This window comes from Furipterus horrens, unplaced genomic scaffold (genome assembly GCF_987537825.1).
Source record: "Furipterus horrens unplaced genomic scaffold, mFurHor1.1.pri manual_scaffold_7, whole genome shotgun sequence".
In the NCBI taxonomy this organism is placed as follows: domain Eukaryota; kingdom Metazoa; phylum Chordata; class Mammalia; order Chiroptera; family Furipteridae; genus Furipterus; species Furipterus horrens.
Window position 1 is genome coordinate 103,027,380 of NW_028327177.1, and position 20,732 is coordinate 103,048,111.

At 37.2% G+C, this 20,732-nt stretch overlaps 1 protein-coding gene across 1 annotated transcript in view; it reads left to right on the forward strand.

Annotated features, from left to right (window-relative positions):
• The window catches only part of FANCD2 (FA complementation group D2), a 74,769-nt gene that overhangs the window by 29,525 nt on the left and 24,512 nt on the right, over positions 1-20,732 (forward strand). Inside the window, exons 15-30 of the mRNA XM_090284158.1 lie at positions 440-583; positions 1,816-1,950; positions 3,410-3,541; positions 4,703-4,813; positions 10,334-10,443; positions 11,478-11,538; positions 12,186-12,305; positions 12,736-12,809; positions 13,083-13,229; positions 13,728-13,828; positions 14,261-14,376; positions 15,573-15,681; positions 16,379-16,489; positions 16,969-17,081; positions 18,342-18,482; positions 19,810-19,926. Coding sequence (XP_090140284.1) covers positions 440-583; positions 1,816-1,950; positions 3,410-3,541; positions 4,703-4,813; positions 10,334-10,443; positions 11,478-11,538; positions 12,186-12,305; positions 12,736-12,809; positions 13,083-13,229; positions 13,728-13,828; positions 14,261-14,376; positions 15,573-15,681; positions 16,379-16,489; positions 16,969-17,081; positions 18,342-18,482; positions 19,810-19,926 — 1,842 coding nt within the window. The remainder of the gene's footprint in view (positions 1-439; positions 584-1,815; positions 1,951-3,409; positions 3,542-4,702; positions 4,814-10,333; positions 10,444-11,477; positions 11,539-12,185; positions 12,306-12,735; positions 12,810-13,082; positions 13,230-13,727; positions 13,829-14,260; positions 14,377-15,572; positions 15,682-16,378; positions 16,490-16,968; positions 17,082-18,341; positions 18,483-19,809; positions 19,927-20,732) is intronic.

Here is a 20,732-nt window from a genome sequence, read left to right on the forward strand (position 1 = left end):
TTTACTGGACTTCCATGTAGTTCGATTTTCTGGAATTTCCGGTTGTTTCTAATTTTGAGGTAGTTGTATTCCTTCTTAGTTGTGGAGAGACTCAGCGTGTCTGTCTACATTTCCATCTTGGCCAGAAGTCCATTCTGTGTTTTGTTTTTAAATATTTTATTTACTTAATTTTAGAGAGAAGGGAAGGGAGGGAGAAAGAGAAACATGTTTCTCAAATGCCCCCAACTGGGGACCTGGCCCACAACCCAGGCATGTGCCCTGACTGGGAATCGAACCAGAGACTCTTTGGTTCACAGGCTGGTGCTCAGTCCACTGAGCCACTCCAGCCAGGGCTCATTCTGTGTTTTAATTGACAAAAGTTGAGAACTCCTATTTTATTGTTGTAAATGTATTGATTTATTAAACTATTTTCCTGTTGTTGCATATTTTTTGACAATAGACTTTTGACCTGGTGATGCTTCTTATCATCTATAGCACCAACACTCAGACAAAGAAGTACATTGAGAGGGTGCTAAGAAATAAAATTCGATCAGGCTGCTTTCAAGATCAGCTGCTGCATGATACATTCTGTATTCATTACTTGGTAAGTGTCAGAGAATTAGTCATTACTGTGAAATGTACAGAGAGGTCATTTTAACCTTTCCTACCTAGTGTGGGAATCTTGACAACACCACCTTTGCTTGGTGTTGATATTTGACAGGGAGGTCAGTGTATTTCAAAACCTAGTAGGATTATTAGTTACCTTGATAGATACATTATGATATTAATAAAACAAAACAACCTAATATTGTTTAATCTTTTGAGCATGAAGGTCACAAAATTGGTTTATGTTGAGCTTATTAGACTTAAGCTCCAATTCTTTTTTATAGGAGGTATTTTAATTCTGGTCTTATAATTACATATCTATATAACTGATTTTTAACCTAAAAAGGAAGGCTTTACAGCTGTCATCTAAAATTGCATCTTGTTAATTTCAACCCATTATTCAAGCCAACTGAGACTTTTGAATCTTAGTTTTACATTAATCATAATTGTCTAGCTCTGTGTTATCTGCAGCTTGACAAAGTTGCCTTGGGGATCTCTATTCTAAGTAGTTTTAAAAAAAAACAGCATAACAGAACCAGAGGAATAGTAGTAGAGACAATTATATCTTGAAGTTCTTTCTCTGCTTATTTCTGGGAATAGCTTATATTTTTGGCTATAATTTTGCAGAAAGCAGAAACTATCTGTAATTTTATATTGTATTTTTCTCAGTAAAGCATTATACCCAGTTCATTGCTTAATTTAAATTTTATTTTTATTGTGATAATATCAGTAAAGAAGCTGGACTTAACAACTGATTTTTTACTCTGGATGCATTAATGCCTTCATGGTAACAACAATACCAGTTCTCTTCTTGATCTTCTTTAAAAGAAAGCAGTTTAATAGCATTGAACCTTATAGATTGACCTCAAATCATAACCAAGGGAGAGAAGGCTTAGTGTATCACCACAGAGGCAGTGTGATTGATCTAGGAAATCAGGATTTAGAAGATCTGGATTTTAATTCCAAATTCAGCAGATAAAAACAGTGCTATTAGGCTTGTAATTTAACTTCATTGAGCTTCAAGGTTAATTCTTATATTGAATCCCATTGATCCAGGGAGAAAATACAGAATGAAAAAGGATTATTCTGAATAAAACAAAGATTAAGTTTTTTTTAGTTAAAATGAGTGTTGGCCAGGACAAATCTCACATTCCAAGAGGGTTAGGAACTCTTGGTGCTATAATAACTAAGTTTTCCCCACACCTTTTTTTCTCTTTCTTTTCCCTCAAGGTTCTTAAGGATGTTTGTCCGTCCATTCTATCATTGGCTCAGAATTTGCTGCACTCCCTAGACCAGAGTATAATTTTGTTTGGCAGTTTGCTATACCAATATGCATTTAAGTTTTTTGACACTTACTGCCAACAGGTATGTTGAAATATTTATTTTGGAAAGGAGTAAATAGGGAAAAGGGAAGAAATGCAATTCCAAGTGACTTGCATGTGATCTGATGTTTGTTTCTTGTTGGTTGGAGGCATTGAAGGAGAAAGATCTGAATCGGGAGCTGGGAAAACTTAGTTCTGGTGCTAGTCTCAATAAAAGGAAGAGAGTAGACTGGAGGATCAAAGTCTGTTTTAAGCTCTAAAATTCTCTTGAGTCTAAAATGAAGATTCAGATCCAGGTGCTTTGAATAAACTGTGACTTAAAGGGCTGGGGTTATCAGGAAGTTTTCACAGTATAGGAAGTGTAGTCTTAAAATTTAGCTGCAAATAATCAACTGCCAGTTGATCCTAGAGTTCTAGGAAAAAATGTGACAAAAAACAAATGGAAGCAAAAGCCTGAGAGCTTAATCCCCATGAACACAAGACACAAATTTAATAGCAGACTCCATGGAGGGAGGGCTGTACTTCTGGGAAGTGATTATGAAAACAAAGAACAAAGTGTTTTATCCTGTATTTGTTATACTTGTTATACTTGCTATACCTATTATTAAAAATGCTAAAACACATTTGAATGGGACTTTTAAAAATGAAGACTAAGTTTTAAAATTTTAAAACAGGGCAATAGATTGAGCTGGCCTGAGGTAGCTGTTCAGTTGAGGAAGCTATGACTTGGTATGAAGCAGCAGTATAAAGGAGAGAGAGAATGGCATCTAAGGCATTTTTTGGAACCATTTTATTGTCTTAAAAACACAATCATGACTCATGTTTCCTTGAAACATAAAGTTTAACAAATAAACTTTGAAAACCTTTAGCTCCTCAAGTACCATCTTTTCAGTAAATTTCAGTAAATTAAATGCAATCACAACTTAAAGGGTAATATTTAACCCATATGAGAAAGAGAAAGGCTGCACCATGGAGAAAAGCGGGAGGGTTTACATCAGTGATTTTCAACCTTTTTTTATCTCGTGGCACACATAAACTAATTACTAAAATTCTGCAGCACACACAAAAAAACATTTTTGCCGATCTGACTAAAAAATAGGTGTAATTTAGATTCATTCATGTTGGATGGCTACTGTGTTGGCTGTTGTCATTTTTTTATTTGGCACTCTAAGGGAAAAGAGGTCAATGACCCTGAATAAATAGTCAGGTGTTACATGTTTAAAAAATTTTGCAGCACATTGGTTGAAAATCACTGGTTTAGTTAGTGCTCATTATCTAATCTAATTATGGGAAATAACTGGATGGTAGTGTATAGTGTACTTTAATCCTAAACCTCCTGAGTCTACTATTAATGAAAACTAGATAATAAAATTATATGATGGGATAAGGTGGACTGAGATTTTAACCAAGTTCAGATTGGAATAGCCTCAGAGCCTGGACCCCTTGAAGAAGGCTGTACCATGGTTTTTATCACACTGTCCTATTGACTCCTCTTTGTATAGGAAGTGATTGGTGCCCTAGTGACCCATATCTGCAGTGGGAATGAAGCTGAAGTTGATACTGCATTGGATGTCCTTTTAGAGTTGGTAATTCTAAACCTATCTGCTATGAGGCTGAATGCTGTCTATGTGAAGGTATCTAATCCCTCAGTTGACATATGTTGAATCATTTTTCTTTCTTGCATATATCTGAAAAATAGCTGCTCTCTGTTAGCAACAATTTATTTTGTACTCTAAATATTGAGCAAGAAGGAGGTGAGATGATGGGCAAATAATAGAAAAAAATAATTCATCTATCTGTGTATTAATTCATTCAGCAAATACTTCTCTTTATACTTAACTATGTGCCAGGCTCTGTTCTGGGCCTGTGGATACAGAAATCAGTCCTTGCCTTTGATGATAGAAAGTAAGACACCTAAGTAAGTCATTATAAATACATGATGAATTCTCTAATAAAGATGAAGTGCTATAGATACACCAGAGCAGGAATAATTAATTTGACCTGGAAACTGGAGAAGTCTTCAAAGAGGAGATAATATTTGAGTGATTCTTGAAGAATGGGGATGATTTGATAAGGGAAAGTAAGGGAAGTACCTGTAGGCAGAGGACAGTTTGACCAGAAGCAAATGGACACTCAAGTTCATGGTGTGCCTGAGACATGACAAGTAGGCTAGCATGGTTGGCAAATAGGATATATGGTGAGAGGCGGTGGGAGGTGAGGCTGGGAAGACACAGGATAGGGCCAGGTTATGAAGGGTCTTAAATCCCATGCTAAAGGTTTCAACTTTATCTTATAGACATTTGGGAGCTATTTCAGGTTTTTAACATGGAGTTCACATAATTAAGTCTGGGCTTTGAAAGATAACTGTGTAGGCCATGCTATCCTTATATTAGGAATGAGAAAGCTGAGGCTTTGCCCAAGGTTAAAAAGTAAGTACTTCCCTTGTGACTCCTTTAGAATGAATAAGTAATTTATGACGTAGAAGCAGAGAAGGGGTTATATGATATGGGATAAAGTCAGAGACATAACTTTCATCAGAATATTGTTTTCACTAAGAAAAAGGGAAGCATAGGGTAGAGAAAAAGAAGAGTAAGAACAAGGAGGTATGTTGGGATGACTAAGCAGAATGTCAACCCTCTGGGCTCTCAGCATAGCTTTAGAGAACCTGAGCTTTTGTGGAACAGGTGCCTGGCTATCTATGTATGCCTCTTAAAATGATTTGATTTTTTTTTTTTTTATTTAAAGGAAAAAAATGTTAGTTGCTAACCATATCATTGGCATTTTTTTCCACCCAGGGCATTTTAGATTATCTGGATAAAATGTCCCCTCGGCAAATACGAAAACTCTTCTATGTTTTCAGTACATTGGCATTTAGCAAAGAGCATGAAGGCAGCAGTCACATCCAGGTAAGAAAGAATATTAAACTTCTTTAATTGAAATTTACTGACAAAAAAACTCACTGTAGCCTGTGTAGTAGTAGAAATAGAGTACATAGTCATAGTCCCAGCATTTGTTTATTCCTTTCTTATCACAAACATTAAGTGCCTACTGTGTGCAGAACATTGAGATGTTAGGTATACTAGACCTTTTCTGTGGGAGTGGGTCTATAATCAGCTGAAACTGAGTAAGAAAAGTCATTCATGTTCTGTGTTGAGTGCCTGGAGGTACAAAGAACTCCCTAAAGAACACCAGTCTTACATCTAATGTGAACTTCATCTGGACTTGCCTTTTCTGAACACCATTTGTTGAAAAAGCCAGCAAAGGACTAAATTAAAAGAAGAGATTAGGTTTTTATTTTGTATCTTTGGTGCCACCTCATGGCAGAAATCCATACTAAAGTATGACCGAACAACCAGCACCCTTTTTAAATTTAAAAATAAATAAATTGGCTAGATAATATATACATGGTACAAAATTCAAAATGTTATAGAAAGGTAGTGAAAAATTAGTCTCCTCTTCTCTCAGACATCTAGGCATCTGGTTCTTTAAAGGCAATTACTGTTACTGGTTTATAGCTTTCTGAGATGTTCTGAGCATTTACAAATTTGTATTTACCTATATTCCACTCCTTATCCTCCTGTTGTGCATCCTGAGTTTTTCATTTGTCAGTGCATTTTGGAGATTGTTTCACATCATTAATATACAGTTATGTAATTATTTTTTTAAATTGTGGTAAAATATACATAATATAAATCTTAACTATTTTAACCATTTTTAAGTGTATGATTCAGTAGCATTAAGTACATTCACAATGTTATACAATGGTCACCACTATAAAATTTTTTCACCATCCCAAAAAGAAATTCTGTACCTATTAAGCAATAAGTTCCCATTTCCCTTCCCTCTATTCCCCCCGTAACCTCTAATCTACTTTCCGTCTCTGAATTTGCCTATTCTAGGTACTTCATTTAAATAGACTCATACAATATTTTTCTTTTTGTGTCTGGCTTATTTCACTTAGCATAATATATGTTCAAGGTTCATCAATGTTGAAGGATATATTAGAACTTCATCTCTTGTTATGGCTGAATAATACTGCATTTTATATATATAACCCAATAACTTTATCCATTCACCCATTCAGTGGACACTGGGTGGACACTGGGCTTTATCCACTTTTTGGCTATTGTGAATAATGCTCCCAGGAATATTAGTGTTTAAGTATCCCATTGAGTCCTTATTTTTTCTTTTTATTTAATTAATTTATTTATTTGAGGGAGTGATAGAAACATTGATTTGCTGCTGTACTTATTCATGCATTTATTGGTTGATTTTTTTATGTTCCCTGACAGGGAATCAAACCCACAACCTTGTATTGGGACGATGCTCTAACCAACTGAGCTACTCAACCAGGATGAGCACCCATTTTCAGTTCTTTTTTTGTACATACTTAGGACTGGAATTGCTGAGTCATGTGATTATGTTTAACATTTTGAGGAACCACCAAACTTTTCCACAGCGACTGCCCCATTTTACATTCCTATGAACAATTGAGGTTTCCTTCCAATTTATCTACATCCTCACCAACACTTATTTTTCATATTTTTGTTTTTTTTCTTTTTTTAATATGGTTTATTGATTATGCTGTTACAGATGTCCTAATTTCTTTTCCCTTTGTTCCCCTCCACCCAGTGACCCCCACCTCTCTCCAGTTGTCCACCCCCCCCTTAGTCCATGCCCATTGGTTGTGCATATATTTCTTCTCAACATCTTCCTGTCTACTCCACTCCCTCCTACTATGCTTAAATTCCTGTACCATTTCCTTCCCTTTCCCCCTTTCCCCCTTTCCCCTTCCTCACTGACCTCCCCCCATAATGTTTCCCATACCTATAATTCTTTTTCCACTCTTGTTGGCTACTTAGTTTGCCTTTGTTTCGATTCCCTAACTTCTGTTGTTGGTTGTTGTGATACAGTTTTCATTTTAATGTTCATAGTTTTGATCCTCTTTCTCCTAAACAAGCCCCTTTAACATTTCATATAACAGTGGTTTGGATCTAATGAACTCCTTCAGTTTTACTTTGTCCTGGAAGCACTTTCTCTGCCCTTCTGTTCTGAATGACAGCTTCACTGGATAGAGTAATCATGGTTGTAGGTTTTTGATTTTCATTACTTTGAATATTTCTTTCCAGTCCCTTCTTGCCTGCAGAGTTTCTTTTGAGAAATCAGCTGATAGTCTTATTGGGACCCCTTTGTACGTAATTCTCTTCTTCTCTCTTGCTGCTCTTAAGATTCTCTCTTTATCCTTAATTTCTGACATTTTGATTATAATGTGTCTTGGTGTGTTTCTCCCTGGGTCCAGTTTTTTTGGAACTCCGTGTGCTTCCTGGACCTGTAAGTCTTATTTCCTTCTCCAAGTTAGGGAAGTTCTGCTTCATTATTTTTTCACATAATTTTTCAGTTTCTAGTTCTTCAACTTCTGGCAACCCTATGATTCGGATGTTGGCCCACTTATAGCTGTCCCATAGGTTTCTGAGCCTCTCCTCATTTTCCTCACTTTTTGTTTCCTCTTTCTACACTGGTTGACTGTTTGTTCCTTCTTATGTTCCGATTTGTTGATTTGATCCCTGGTTTTCTTTCCCTCACCACTTGTTTCGTATGTGTTTTTGTTCATTTCAGCAGACTAGCCTTCATTCCTTCCCTGTCTTGTTTAAGATCTGCTGTCATGTCTGTAAGCATTCTTATAACCAAAGCTCTGAACTGAGCCTCAGAAAGATTTCCTGTCTGCTGATCTGTTAGATCAGCTATTTGCTGTCTGGTCAGCTGTGTTACTGGGATCTCTATCATGATCTGTGCCATCCTGACAGTTTTGTGTTAACCTTTGCTTCTTGGGCAGGGCTGTCACACCTCCTACGCTTTAGGGGGCAGAGCCCCGTGCACTTGTCACTACCGGGCGACCCTTCTCACCACGCTCCGGCATTTTGTGTGGGAGTGTGGGTCCAAGATGGATTCTTGCCCTTTACTCTCTGCTGAGAGACCAGAAGCTTTTTCCTCTGTCCCCACCCCCTCTGGCCTTCACCGTCCAAGGCAATTGGGGTCTGCCTTTCCTGGCATTGGAATCATTCACTGATGGGTCTCGTCTGCAGCTGGGGGTGCTCCCCAGGTGTTTCTCGTCTCTTTTTAAATATGGGTGTCTGTGCTTACTGCTGTCCCGCCACCGTCCCTGCAGCTGTTGCCACCAGCACAGCTTGACCTCTCCACCCTGGCTTCGCCCCTCCTACCCATCCAGATGAGCACCACTTGTTTATACTTCGTATGTTGGACTTCCATGTAGCTTTATTTTCTGGAACTTCTGGTTATTTCTGGTTTTGCGGTAGATGTATTCTTTCTTAGTTGTGGAGGGAGACAGAGCATGTCAGTCTAGGCCTCCATCTTGGTCGGAAGTCTATTTTTCATTTTTTAATTATAACCATCCTACTGAGTGTGAAGGGTGTCTCCCTGTGTTGTTTTTTTTTTGTTTTTGTTTTTTGTTTGTTTTAAAGTCCTCACCTGGGGATATGTTTATTGCTTCTAGAGAGAGAGGAAGGAAGAGAGATATATACATCAATGTAAGAGAGAAACATGGATCAGTTGTCTCCTGCATGTGCCCCAACTGGGAATTGAACCTTGCAACTTGGGTATGTGCCCTGACCGGGAATCAAACCCAGAACCATTTGGTGCATAGGATGATGCGCTAACCAACTGAGCCACCCGGTCAGGACTCACTGTAGGTTTAAAAAAAAAAAAATTTTTTTTTAAATGTGTATTGATTTAAGAGAGAGAGGTGTGAGAGAGAAATATCGATTGGGTGCCTCTTGTGTGCCCCTACCGGGGATCTAACTCGCAACTTAGGTATGTGCCCTGACTGGGAATTGAACCCCCAACCTTTTGGTGTAGATGCTCCAAGCAACTGAGCCATGCTGGTAAGGGCCTCACTGTGGTTTTGATTTGCATTTCCATAATGGCTAATGGTGAACATCTTATGTGCTTATTGGTCATTTGTATATCTTTTTTTGAAAAACATCTATTCAGGTCCTTTGCTCATTTTTTAAATGGGTTTTGTATTATTTTTGATGTGTAGTAATTCTTTATGCATATTAATTCCTTATCGGATATATGTTGTAAAAATACTTTCTCTCATGATATGGATTGTCTTTTCATTCTTGATGGTGTCTTTTGAAATAGTTTTGATGAAATCCAATTGATGTATTTTTGTCATTATCTGTGTTTTGGTGTCATAGTTAAGAAAAACCATGGCCAAATCCATAGCCATGAAGATTTTCCCCCGTGTTTTCTTCCAAGAGTTTTATATTTTTGGCTCTCAAACGCAGATTATTAATTCACTTTGAGTTAATTTTTGTATTTGGTATAACCTAAAGGTTCTATTTCATTTTTTGTTTGTGGGTATCCAGTTTTCTTAGCATCTTGAAAAGGCTATCCTTTCCCCATTGAATGGGCTTGGCACCTTTGTAGAAATCAGCTGAGCATCTGTGTGAGGGTTTATTTCCGGATTCTATCCATTGATCTATGTGTGTGTCCTTACTTTAGTAACACACTGTTTTGATTATTGTAGCTTTGTAGTAATTTTGAATTGGGAAGTGTGAGCCCATCCTCACATTTGTTCTTTTTCAAGATTGTTTTGGCTGTTTGGTTCCTTGAAATCATATGAATTTTAGTATGGGTTTTTCTATTTCTGAAAAAAAAAGCTATCAGGATTTTAATAAGGATTAGTTTGAATATAGTCCTCTAATTCATAAACTTGGGATATCTTACCATTTATTTAGTAGTTCTTTAATTTCTTTCAGCAATATTTTATAGATTTTAAAATTTTTTCTTAACTTTTAAAAAAGATTTTATTTATCTATTTTTAGAGAGAAGGTGGGGAGGAAGGGAGAAAGAGAGGGAGAGGAACATTGATGTGCAAGAGAGACATTATCAGTTGCCTTTCACATGCCCCCAACCAGGGACCCGGCCCACAACCCAAGCATGTGGCCTGATGGGGACTCAAACTGGTGACCCTTTGCTTCACAGGCTGGCGCTCAATCCACTGAGCCATGCCAGCCAGGGCAGTATTTTGTAGTTTTTAACATACTAGTCTTTGCTTCCTTAGTTAAATGTATTTTTATTTTTTTCTACTTTATTATTTCAACTGATCAGTAAACAATATACTAATTCACATATGTCTATCAAGCAGCTATCCAACAGTAACAGTAATAACTGTTATTATTGAATGGCTGCCGTGGACCAGGCACTGTTCTAGGAATTTTCATAATTTATCTGATCCGTTCAAAACTTTTCCCATTTTGAGACTCAGATTAAATGACTTGCCAAAAGCCACACAGTTAATTAATGATAGAACCCTTGCTAGTCTAGGATCTTTGGCTCTGATATCTGTAGGCTCTTCTGTACCATTCCAGCATCTTCTTTCCTGTATCATTGTCTCCTTGCAGGATGACATGCACCTCATGGTACGGAAGCAGCTGTCTAGCACCATATTCAAGTACAAAGTCATTGGTATTATTGGTGCTGTCACCATGGCTGGCATTATGGCATTGGACAGGTATGCATAGAAATTCTTACTTGTGTGGCTCAAGATCAGTTAATCAGGTTGCTGCCTTACAAAATAAATATTACATTGTGTAGACATCATTGTAACAATAGACATTAAAACCATAATAAGATAAATGAGCAAATGTTGGTGGCTACTTTTCCATGTTCCTTTTCAGTCTTGACTATGTATACCACATATAATTTTTACAGAATTGTGATCATAGTCATTGCAATCTAATGGTTAAAAACTACGGATTGCCAAGAAGTAAAGTTCTAAAAATGTTTCTGCAAGAGGGGAACCCTTATTCTCCTGGGATGAATTTTTCTGTATCCGCTCTGCCTAGGCATTAGACAATATAGGTTTCTTCATTGCTGTGTTATTCCTGTCTGGAACATTATATTTGCTACAAATAGTCTTCCTGTGGGTTTTTCCCCCTTACACTTTGATGCCACAATTGTATCGTCTAAAGAAACATTCCATTTGGGTCTTGATAAAACATTGCCACTGCTAAACGAAATTGGAGTTCAGTTCATGCTCCTTGGAAATGGTTTGTCAGGAATTCCTGAGACCTCAGAAGACATCCTTAGAATCAGCATTAATATTCTGTAGAGGCTGAATAGCATACTGGTAAAGAGTTCATTTTCTAGAGCCATACTGTTTGCCTAGGGTCAAACACTAGCTCCATTATTTATTAGTTGAATGATCTTACGCAAGTTACTTTACCTCTGTGCCTTTGTATTCCTACATCTGTGAAATAAAGATAATTATAGTATTTATAGAGTTCTTGAGAGCATTAAATGGTTAGAACAATGCTTAGTGCTTGCTCTTACAATTATTTCCCGTTTTAGTGTGCCCTTTTATAAAATCTAGGATAGCTGTTGTTTGCTCTAATCCACATTTTGTATGCCCTAAATAAATGCTCCTTTGTGCCTTCATGCACTTTTATCCTCCACCCACATCCCAGGAAAGGCGAGATTCTTAAACTTAATTGCCACTTATTACAAAATATTACAAAAGTGAAGGTAAATTTTTTTATTTTTTAGAAGTAGATGTTTAAATTTGACCCAGGAGAAAGCAGAGCTGAGCAATGAACAGTACACACAGGTGAGTTCTTGTAATGTAGTTGAATATGTTTATAAGTAATTGTGGAATTGATTCTGGTCACTGTTAGTATACCAGAAAGAGTGCTTCTATCTTCCAAATTGTTTCTAGAACTTACAGCTTTTGTGATTTATACCACTCTTGTGGTACTTAAAATCTTCTGGCTTACGTTGCATTTATTTCTGTATCTGTCTAGTCATTCTAATTAAATAGTAAATTTCTAGAGAGCAGGAAGGGTGGGTCATGTTTGAAGAATAGCACATTGACTAGAGCATTGTCAATGTGTGATTGGAGAGCTGGAGTGAAAGCTATTTCAGAGGTAGAAAATAGGACCTTGAATGTGAATGAAGACATTTTGATTTAATTTTTTATGCCAAAGTAGTCCTTGAAAATTTCGTAGCCTAGCAATGACATAATCCAAGCTTTGCTTTAGAAAAATTAATCTGGCTGCATGTGTTCATGGATTGAAAAAGAGATGAGATTGGAAAGAGACTGGTCTGGAGGCTCAGGAAAACCTTAGGTGAAAGGTAATAAGAGCTTTGCCAGTGAAATTGGAAAGGGAAAAACCTGTGCTAAGTGGGGTGAACAGTGTTAGGGAAGCGTTGACAGCCCAATGGCTGAACCATTTTTTCTCTTTTTGGCGGCTCCAGGTGACCTCCCTGTTGCAGTTGGTTCATTCTTGCAGTAAGCAGTCTCCTCAGGCCTCTGTAATTTATTATGATGAATTTGCCAACATGATTCAAGGACCAAAGCTGGCTCCAAAAGTGCTGGTAAGGCCAAGTATCTTAAAGCAGTGAAAAATGAGGGCTGCTTTACTACACATTATTCCATCCTTCTCCTTGTTCTGCTGCAAAAATAGATTATCCTGTGAGCTCTCCCATGTTCTAAGTGGGAAGGCTGTCCTGACTCCCCCTGACCCAAGCCTTTCCTCTGAGCTTCCTTCACATCATAATAGCAAGGATGAGGTGTCAGTGATGTTGATGATGTTGATAGCCACCGTCTTCTTCTGTGTCAGGCACTGTGCTAAGCACTTTTCATACATTATGTCTTTTCTACTTTATAATAATGAGATATGTATTATTATTATTGTTTCCTTTTTAGAAATGAAGAAATTGAGACTTAGAAAGGTTAATAGTTTGTTTAGGGCTACACAGCAAGTACACCCTGGGCTACACAGCTTTTTTTGTTTGTTTCCTGAAGGAATGGATTGGGCAGACCATCTTGAATGATTTCCAAGATGCCTTTGTGGTGGACTTGTGTGCTGTTCCAAAAGGGTAAGTACTGTTTAGTCACTGACTTTATTGTACTGGTGAAGAAATTATATCAGCAGCTGGGACAGACATCAGAATACCCTTCACCTCAGCCAAATCTAGCCCATTCCAAAACCCAGCACCCCTGGCTCCAGAAAGTGCTAAAAGGTTCCCCGTTTGTTCTTTCTCCTCTTTCTAATTTCTCCTCATGATAGGAGAGATTGCTTTGTTCTAGTGGTTTCCCCTATAGACTTGCATACCCCTGAGTTGGGGAATCAGGTTCTGGTTTCTCCACAGTGACTATGCGTTTCCTGTGAAAGCTCTCTACGGACTAGAAGAGTACAATAGTCCTGATGGGATCGCCATCAACCTCCTGCCACTGTTGTTTTCTCAGGACTTGGCAGAAGATGAGGGTAGAATGACTTCACAAGAATCAGACCACAAGTCAGTACACTTTTTCTCTTCTAAAACCTCTGCTGATGTTTTTGAATGTTCACAGGGAATTGCACAGTTCTTGTAGTCTGTGGGGAACTTAATGGAAAAAGATTTCTCTCAAAAAGGTGGTATTTGAATGAGTTAGTAAGAAAGGGACAGAGTCTTTCCTTTTTTCTTGGACCTTTTGGTTGAAATTTGCATTGCCTCATGACAGCCGGCAGGTTTCTGTAAGGCTACTTTCATTTCTTTGTTTTCCCTCCCATGGACATCTACCTCTGCCATCCTCGCTCCCTCCATCCTACCACACGGGCGTTCATTCTGTTCACCTTTGCCTGCCTCCAATTCAACTCATTATTTATTTGCTGAGCATACATTAAGTTTGTTACATGTTCTTAAAAGTAGACATTTATTTTGGGTAAAACTCCTTTAATTATAAGGTTGGACTCCCCATGAATGTGGACTAATATGCCTATAAAGTATTGTCTAGAAATGGATTTTCCTTCCCAGGTTGGTGTCTCCATTGTGCCTGGCTCCCTATTTCCGGTTACTGAGACTTTGTGTGGAGAAACAACATAATGGAAACTTGGAGGAAATTGATGGTTTGTTAGGTAGGTATAGGACCAGTTATCAGATCCTTTTCTCTTTGTAAACTCTCTTTGGTAAACTTAGGGAAGGGGCACACTAGCACATGGTGTGTCGGGGAGGAGTTTTCTAACTTCAGAGTAGTATAACAGTAATAATAGTTCCAAAGACAAAATAATACATACAGAATCCCAGCATGTGAACATATCAGTTGTTATCATTATCTTGTTATGATAACAAGATATTGCTCTTGTCCTTGTCTCTATAATTGTTATAAAGACTTCTTAATTATACTTGTTGACTGCTGCATAATATAGAAGTATTATGAGACTTAACAAAGCTTGAACTTCACATATAAGTTAAAGGGGAAACTACATAATAGGAGAGCTAGCTCTAGGGGCAGCATCCAGGTTCTGTTGACTTGGACCAAAGGAAGTCAAAAGTCTGTTCTATTTCAGATTGTCCTATATTGCTCACTGACTTGGAGCCTGGAGAGAGGCTGGAGTCCATGTCTGATAAAGAACATTCATTCATGTGTTCACTCATATTTCTTACTCTAAACTGGTTCCGAGAGGTGAGTCAAGTTACTAGAACATTTCCTCTACTACCTATAGTTTCTCTCCAAAGGAAACTATTTTCTTGGTTCCCATTAGACTGCCTAAAAAGTCTTTCCCATGCACGAACCCCTATGTGCTTCTCTAGCTGTTATGTCTAATTATATGTACCTTCTGATGTAGCCAAATAAAAATACTGGAATTCACTTAAAGGTGCCTGTGCTTTGCTATCTCTGATCCTTCTTGCAGCATTTTTATTTCTGCCTGGAATAACTTACCTTTTCCACTGTGAAGCACTGTTCCTCCTTGCTCAAGTATATACCTAATGTTTCAGATCAGTGAGATCAATAGAATGAGTTTTCCCCTTCCTTTAGAACATATTTATCCTTAATGAAATGCACAATAATATGAAATATAAGGAAAATGAAATGATGAAAATGATGGTAACATCTTACATCTATATTACACTTCCTTTCTCATGCATAATATTTCTAAGAATGTTTATTTACTTGGATTATCCTCTTTTTGCACATAACAGAATTGCAGATACAGAGAATTTAGACATTAAAATCTGTCAAGCACTCTACAATGCCAAATGCTGGGCTAATTTCTTTATTTACGCTATTTAATTCATTCAACAACTGCATTCTCATTTTATATAGTTGAAATAAAAGCTCAGAAATGTTAACAACTTGGCCAAAGCCATACGCCTAATAAGTAGTGGAATAAGACTTGTTTCACCAAAGTGTGTGCTCTCTAGCCACTGTGCTATTCACCTTGTCATTTAACTTCTAATAAATAGAACTAGGATTAAAAATCAGATCTCCTCCTGCCCTGGCTGGTGTGGCTCAGTGGGTTGGGCGCCAGCCTGTAAACCAAAGGGTCACCTGTTCAGTTCCCGGTCAGGGCACATGCCTGGGTTGCAGGCCAGGTCCCTAGTTGGGGGTGCCTGAAAGGCAACCACACATTGATGTTTCTCTCCCTTTCTTTCTCCCTCCCTCCTCCTCTCTAAAAATAAACAAAATCTAAAAAAAAAAGTCAGATCTCCTGTATTGGACCAGGGCTTTTTCCTGTATAGCACCTTGCTGAGAACACTTTATTTTTTATTACAACTAGACTCACAGATCCTGCTGCTGAATGGCATCTTTAGCTCTGGATGAAAAAGGTCAAAATCTGAACAGATCAAAGTAAGAGAATATAATATGTACTTTTGCAGGTTGTAAATGCCTTTTGCCAACAAACATCACCTGAGATGAAGGGGAAGGTGCTCACTCGGTTAAAGCACATCGTAGAACTTCAGGGAATCCTGGAAAAGTACTTGGCAGGTAAGGGAAGTATCCTGGTAGCCCTGCTCGGACAGAAGTGAGGAGATAAATAACTTAGATTTTAAGCCAGGCTCAGTGGTGGCAATGAGTGCATCCATCTTCCTCCCGTTGTTATCTCCAAGAGCTCTTATACCTTAAGAATATATAAAATATTGATTGGGATTTTGTAAAGGTACTTTGCTTCTTTGAGGTCAAACTCATAGTGCCCTTTGACTTCTTAAACATAGTTATGAACCAGGAGTAAAGCTGAAAGCTCTTAACACCTTCTGACTGTTAAGTAAACTTGTCTTTTTAAAGTGCTAGCTTGAGTCTCTAGGGAAAACATGGAGCTTCCCTCAGGCCCTCATCTAAATAATTGTGTATAAAATCAACCTTTTGTGAGACCAAATATTGTTAATATCTTTAGATTGTAAATGTAAGCTAACTTATTTTTTGTCCTTATGTGCTTGTATATTTTATATCATTACTTAGAATGGTTTTATGTTAATTAATCATAATAAATAGGATAATCCTGTAAGTTATCTTTCACTATTTTCCTATGCCAGAACAGTTAATGTCAGATGACTTGAATATATCTTATAGGAAGTCAGCCATGCTTGGTAGTTCCAGAAACTAGTCCATTGGGTGATTAGCATTCCCAGTCTAATGGTAAGATATGGTTGACATATATTGAGTTTCTGCCTGCTATCTGTTTCAGCCGCCCCAGACTGTAGTTCTCTGCTTACACCCTTTGACTTGGAAACTTTAGATGTAACAACTCATACCAATACTGCTGTTTCGGCAAAAATCAAAAAACCGGGAGTGACAGGTATGTTCTTATTATCTCCATATAAGCCTTATTGAATTGACCTAAGAGTTTATATGCATCAAGGCATCAGTAATTGGAGAGATTATATAATTAACCCTTTCTGTGACATGGTTATAAATGAACTATAGTTTGGCCCTAGCTACGTGGCTCAGTTGGGTTGGAGCATTGTTCTTTGCACTGAAAGGTTGCTGGTTCGATTCCCTATTAGGTCTTATGCTGGGATGTGGGTTCCCTGGCTGGAGCATATATGTGAGGCAAACAATGGATGTTTCTCTCTTTCTCCTTTCCTCTCTAAAAATCAATGGAAACATTGATTAAAATAATTTTTTTAAATTAAATTAAAATTAAAAATGAATAAATGAACTATAGTTGGAGGTTATAAAATTATCTCCTCTGTGTCTAAAAGTAGCCTTTCACAGATTGTTTAACAAACATGATTATTGATTCCTTGAGTCGCTTTTCTCTTTTTGGAACATAAGGAGGAAGGAAACAAAAAGCAGGTGGCAACAAAACATCTTCCCTTGACATGCTTTCAAAGGAGGACAGTTCCGAATGCGACCCTACACCATCTAATCGAGGCCAACTGGGAAAGGTATGGAATGAAGCATATCCATGAAGATGTGTAACAGTCCATGAGATTAACAGAGTGCCAGCTTTATTGTCTGCATTTTACAGAGAAAAATTAGGGAAAGGAAAAGCAAACAAACTTTTGTAGGCCTTACAGTGTCCCTGTCAGTAGCATCTTAGACTCCAGTTCCTTATCACTACCACACCGTTTTTCTAATTATTTTCTTTAATGCTTTACTCTCTTTTCTGTACCATATCAGTACTTTGAATTTCTCTTGTAGTGATTATCAAACCCTGTCTTCAGATGTAGTTGTGGATATACTCCTTTTAACCTCCTTCTTCCAATCCCAGATTACCAACTTATTAATGAATCGAGATAACATGAAATGCTTTGTACAGTTTCTGATACTTAATAAAAGTACTACCCTTTTCCCATAACTCTGTACCTCTCACAAAGTGGGTTTCATGTATTTGTGATACTTCCTGAACCACCTGGATCCCAATTATTTCTGTTTTTTAACTACTGTTTATTATTTATTATGTATAACTCCTCTAATCCTTCTAAAAACACAAGGTTAGTATTCATATTCACATTTAATAAATGACAAAAATAAGACCCAGAGAGGGTAAGTGACTTGTCCAAGGTCACACATTTAATAAGTGCTTGATCAAGGACTTGAAGCCAAATCTTTTTTAAAAAAATTAATTTATTTTCCAGTTACAGTTGACATATAATATTATATTAGTTTCAGGTGTACAGATTAATAATTAGACATTTATTTGTATACCTTATGATCACCCGGATAAGTCCAGTACCATTTGCATATTATTGACTGTATTCCCTATGCTGTTATTTACATCCCCATGACTGTTTTTATAACTGGCAGTTTGTAATTCCTAATTTCTTTTACCTTTTTCACCCATATCACTAGTCCCTAACCCCTTAACACATATGGCAACGATCAATTAAAGAAGCCAAATCTTTTTGGTCCCTAAGCTTATAGTTTTCTGTACTACACCATAATGCCTTGGTTTGTCTCATAGCTAATCTCTAAGTAGAAACCAACGAAGAACCTAGATATATGACCTATATCCCAATATTAAATTAGGTGCTCTGTTTCAGGAATATTTAGGGACTTTGAAGAAAGAAAATTGATGATGTGATGAAATTGTAACTTTTTGTATAAGGTGAATGAATACATAAGTGCACTTCAAAATCTTCATTAAAAATTAGGCCAAATACAATCCTCATTTATTCTGTTGGTTACTGCTACTTTCTCCTTAGGAGTTCAAAGGAAAAGAAGAAAAGACAGTGTCACTACAGAATTACCATTTCTTATTCCGAGAGCTGGACATGGAGGTCTTCTCTATTCTGCATTGTGGGCTTGTGACCAAGTTCATCTTAGACACTGAAATGCATACTGAAGTAAGTGACAGCAGTGAGGTCCCAGAACTTAATATTCTTTCAGAAAGTGCCTCAACTCTATTCTTATTTCAAAAAGAACACCACTGACATTGAGAGAAGTTGGACTCTGGCTCCCAAAGCCCTTATTTGTGAAAATAATGATGAATAAAAACAAACCTAAGTTAAAAGTGAAAATGAAAAGAAAGAAAGTAATGAGTAATTGTCTTTGTCATCTTGATGTTTATAAGTTTTTTAATAGTGTGTTAGACATTATAAAAGATTGTGATAAGGAGGTGATCCTTATCCTAGGTACTAACAATAAGTTGTTTAGGTTACTTATATAGAGCAGCTCTGTTCTGGTTTATAGAGGTCAATGTTATTTTCACTTTTTCATGGCATTTAAGTCAGCATCCATGAAATGCTTATCAAGACTTTTTGTGTTTGCCAGTAATCTAGACTTTGGCTCTTCAGTAGTACATACAGCATGATGCTTACCTTCAAATAGTTCATAATCTAATAAAGGAAGTAGACGTAACTAGCAGTATGTACTATGTTGATGGTCTGAACCGATGAATTTCTGAGGAGAGAATGGTATTTATGAGGAAGTTAGAAGTAGAGGACATTTTCACAGAAAAACTATCTTTTGATATGGGATCTCACTACAGAATAGAGGTTCACCAGGTTAAGAAATTAAGAAATACCATATATTTTTACCATAAGTTGTTTTTTTTTTTTGCAAGAATGTAAGCTCCTTCAGAATAGAGACAGTATCTTTTTTTTTTTTTTTTAATTTTTTTCCAATCTTTCTATATCAGCTTGTACTTGGAGATTCACCATAAATGTATACTGAGTGAACAGTTTGAAGTAATACAATATTTGACCGATTCTGTTTCTGGTAGTGTAATACACTTATAGGGCTCCTGTTCAGCAAAACGTTAGGGGAATGAAAATATGAAAGGATTATTTAATGAACAAAGAAAAGTGAAATTCCCTTGAATTAGTCATTTTTTATCTCAAGGTACTTAGGAAATGTAACTTGGGTCCACAGCTGGAAGGATACACAGAGACATTTATTTCTAGAGAAAAAGTATGTCTTCCAAAACTATATTGCCTGATTAAATTTTATTTTAATAATTTGGAATTTTGTTTTACTTGCTTGACTTTAGAAATGCTTGACTTTTTGTTGATATAGCACAACAGCCATTTATATGAGGTGGGGGAAATTTTCCCCTTTTTTAGTAATGGTCTCGTTCTTTACCCATTGGGAAGACTAAACATAAAATGTGCTTCCCCAAAATAGATGGCTAAGACATGCTTAGAATTATTCTTTTCGTATTCCTTGTGACAGGCCACAGAAGTTGTGCAACTTAAGCCTCCTGAGCTGCTTTTCTTGCTGGAAGACCTCTCCCGCAAAGTGGAGAATGTGCTGACACCTTCTGTTGCCAGGAGAGTTCCCTTCCTCAAGGTTAGTATATGCAGAAGCATAGGCCTTGGCCTTAGTGGGTTTGGAAACAAGGAAGTCTTAGTAGTGAATAAGTTGGCACTTTCTGTGGCATTGTGTTTGTGTCACTGTGTGACATGGTGGCAGCTTCATTGCCAGACCATATTTACCTTGCTTCAGAAAGGAACTCTGAAACAGAAAACAAAAAACCCACCCAAAACAGGAAATGTATTTCTAAATGCCCAAGCATTTCTGAATCCTATCCTGTGCTTGGGTTTTGGTTTTAACAGCCTCCCAAACTAAGCCCATGCTCAAGCTTCAATGTATTAGTTAATTGTCTAGAGAAGGCCAGAACCTTCAATGTATATATAATGTATAAATGTGCCATAGCATCTAGTGAAGCAGTTGGATGATGCACAAAGCAAAATGTGAAAATTTTAGCCCTGGCTAGGTGAGTCAGTTGGTTGGAGCGTTGTCCCATGCACCAAAAGTTTACAGGTTCAGTCCCCAGTCAGGGCACATACCTAGGTTGTGGGTTCAATCCCCCGTTTGGGTACATATGGGAGGGAACCAGTCGATGTTTCTCTCTCATATCAATGTTTCTCTCTGTGTCTCTCTCTTTCAATAAAACATATCCTCAGGTGAGGATTATTTTGTTTAAAGTGAAAATTTTAGATATAAACATTTAAACAACACATCTAGTTATTTGGTTCTTTCTTGTTTGTTCTCATTATTTGCTCTCTATTCTTATCAGCCTAAATGATTTGTATTTCTGTGTAAGCTTTATTTCATCAGTAATTATAGGTCTAGACTTCTCAAACACTGGTTGT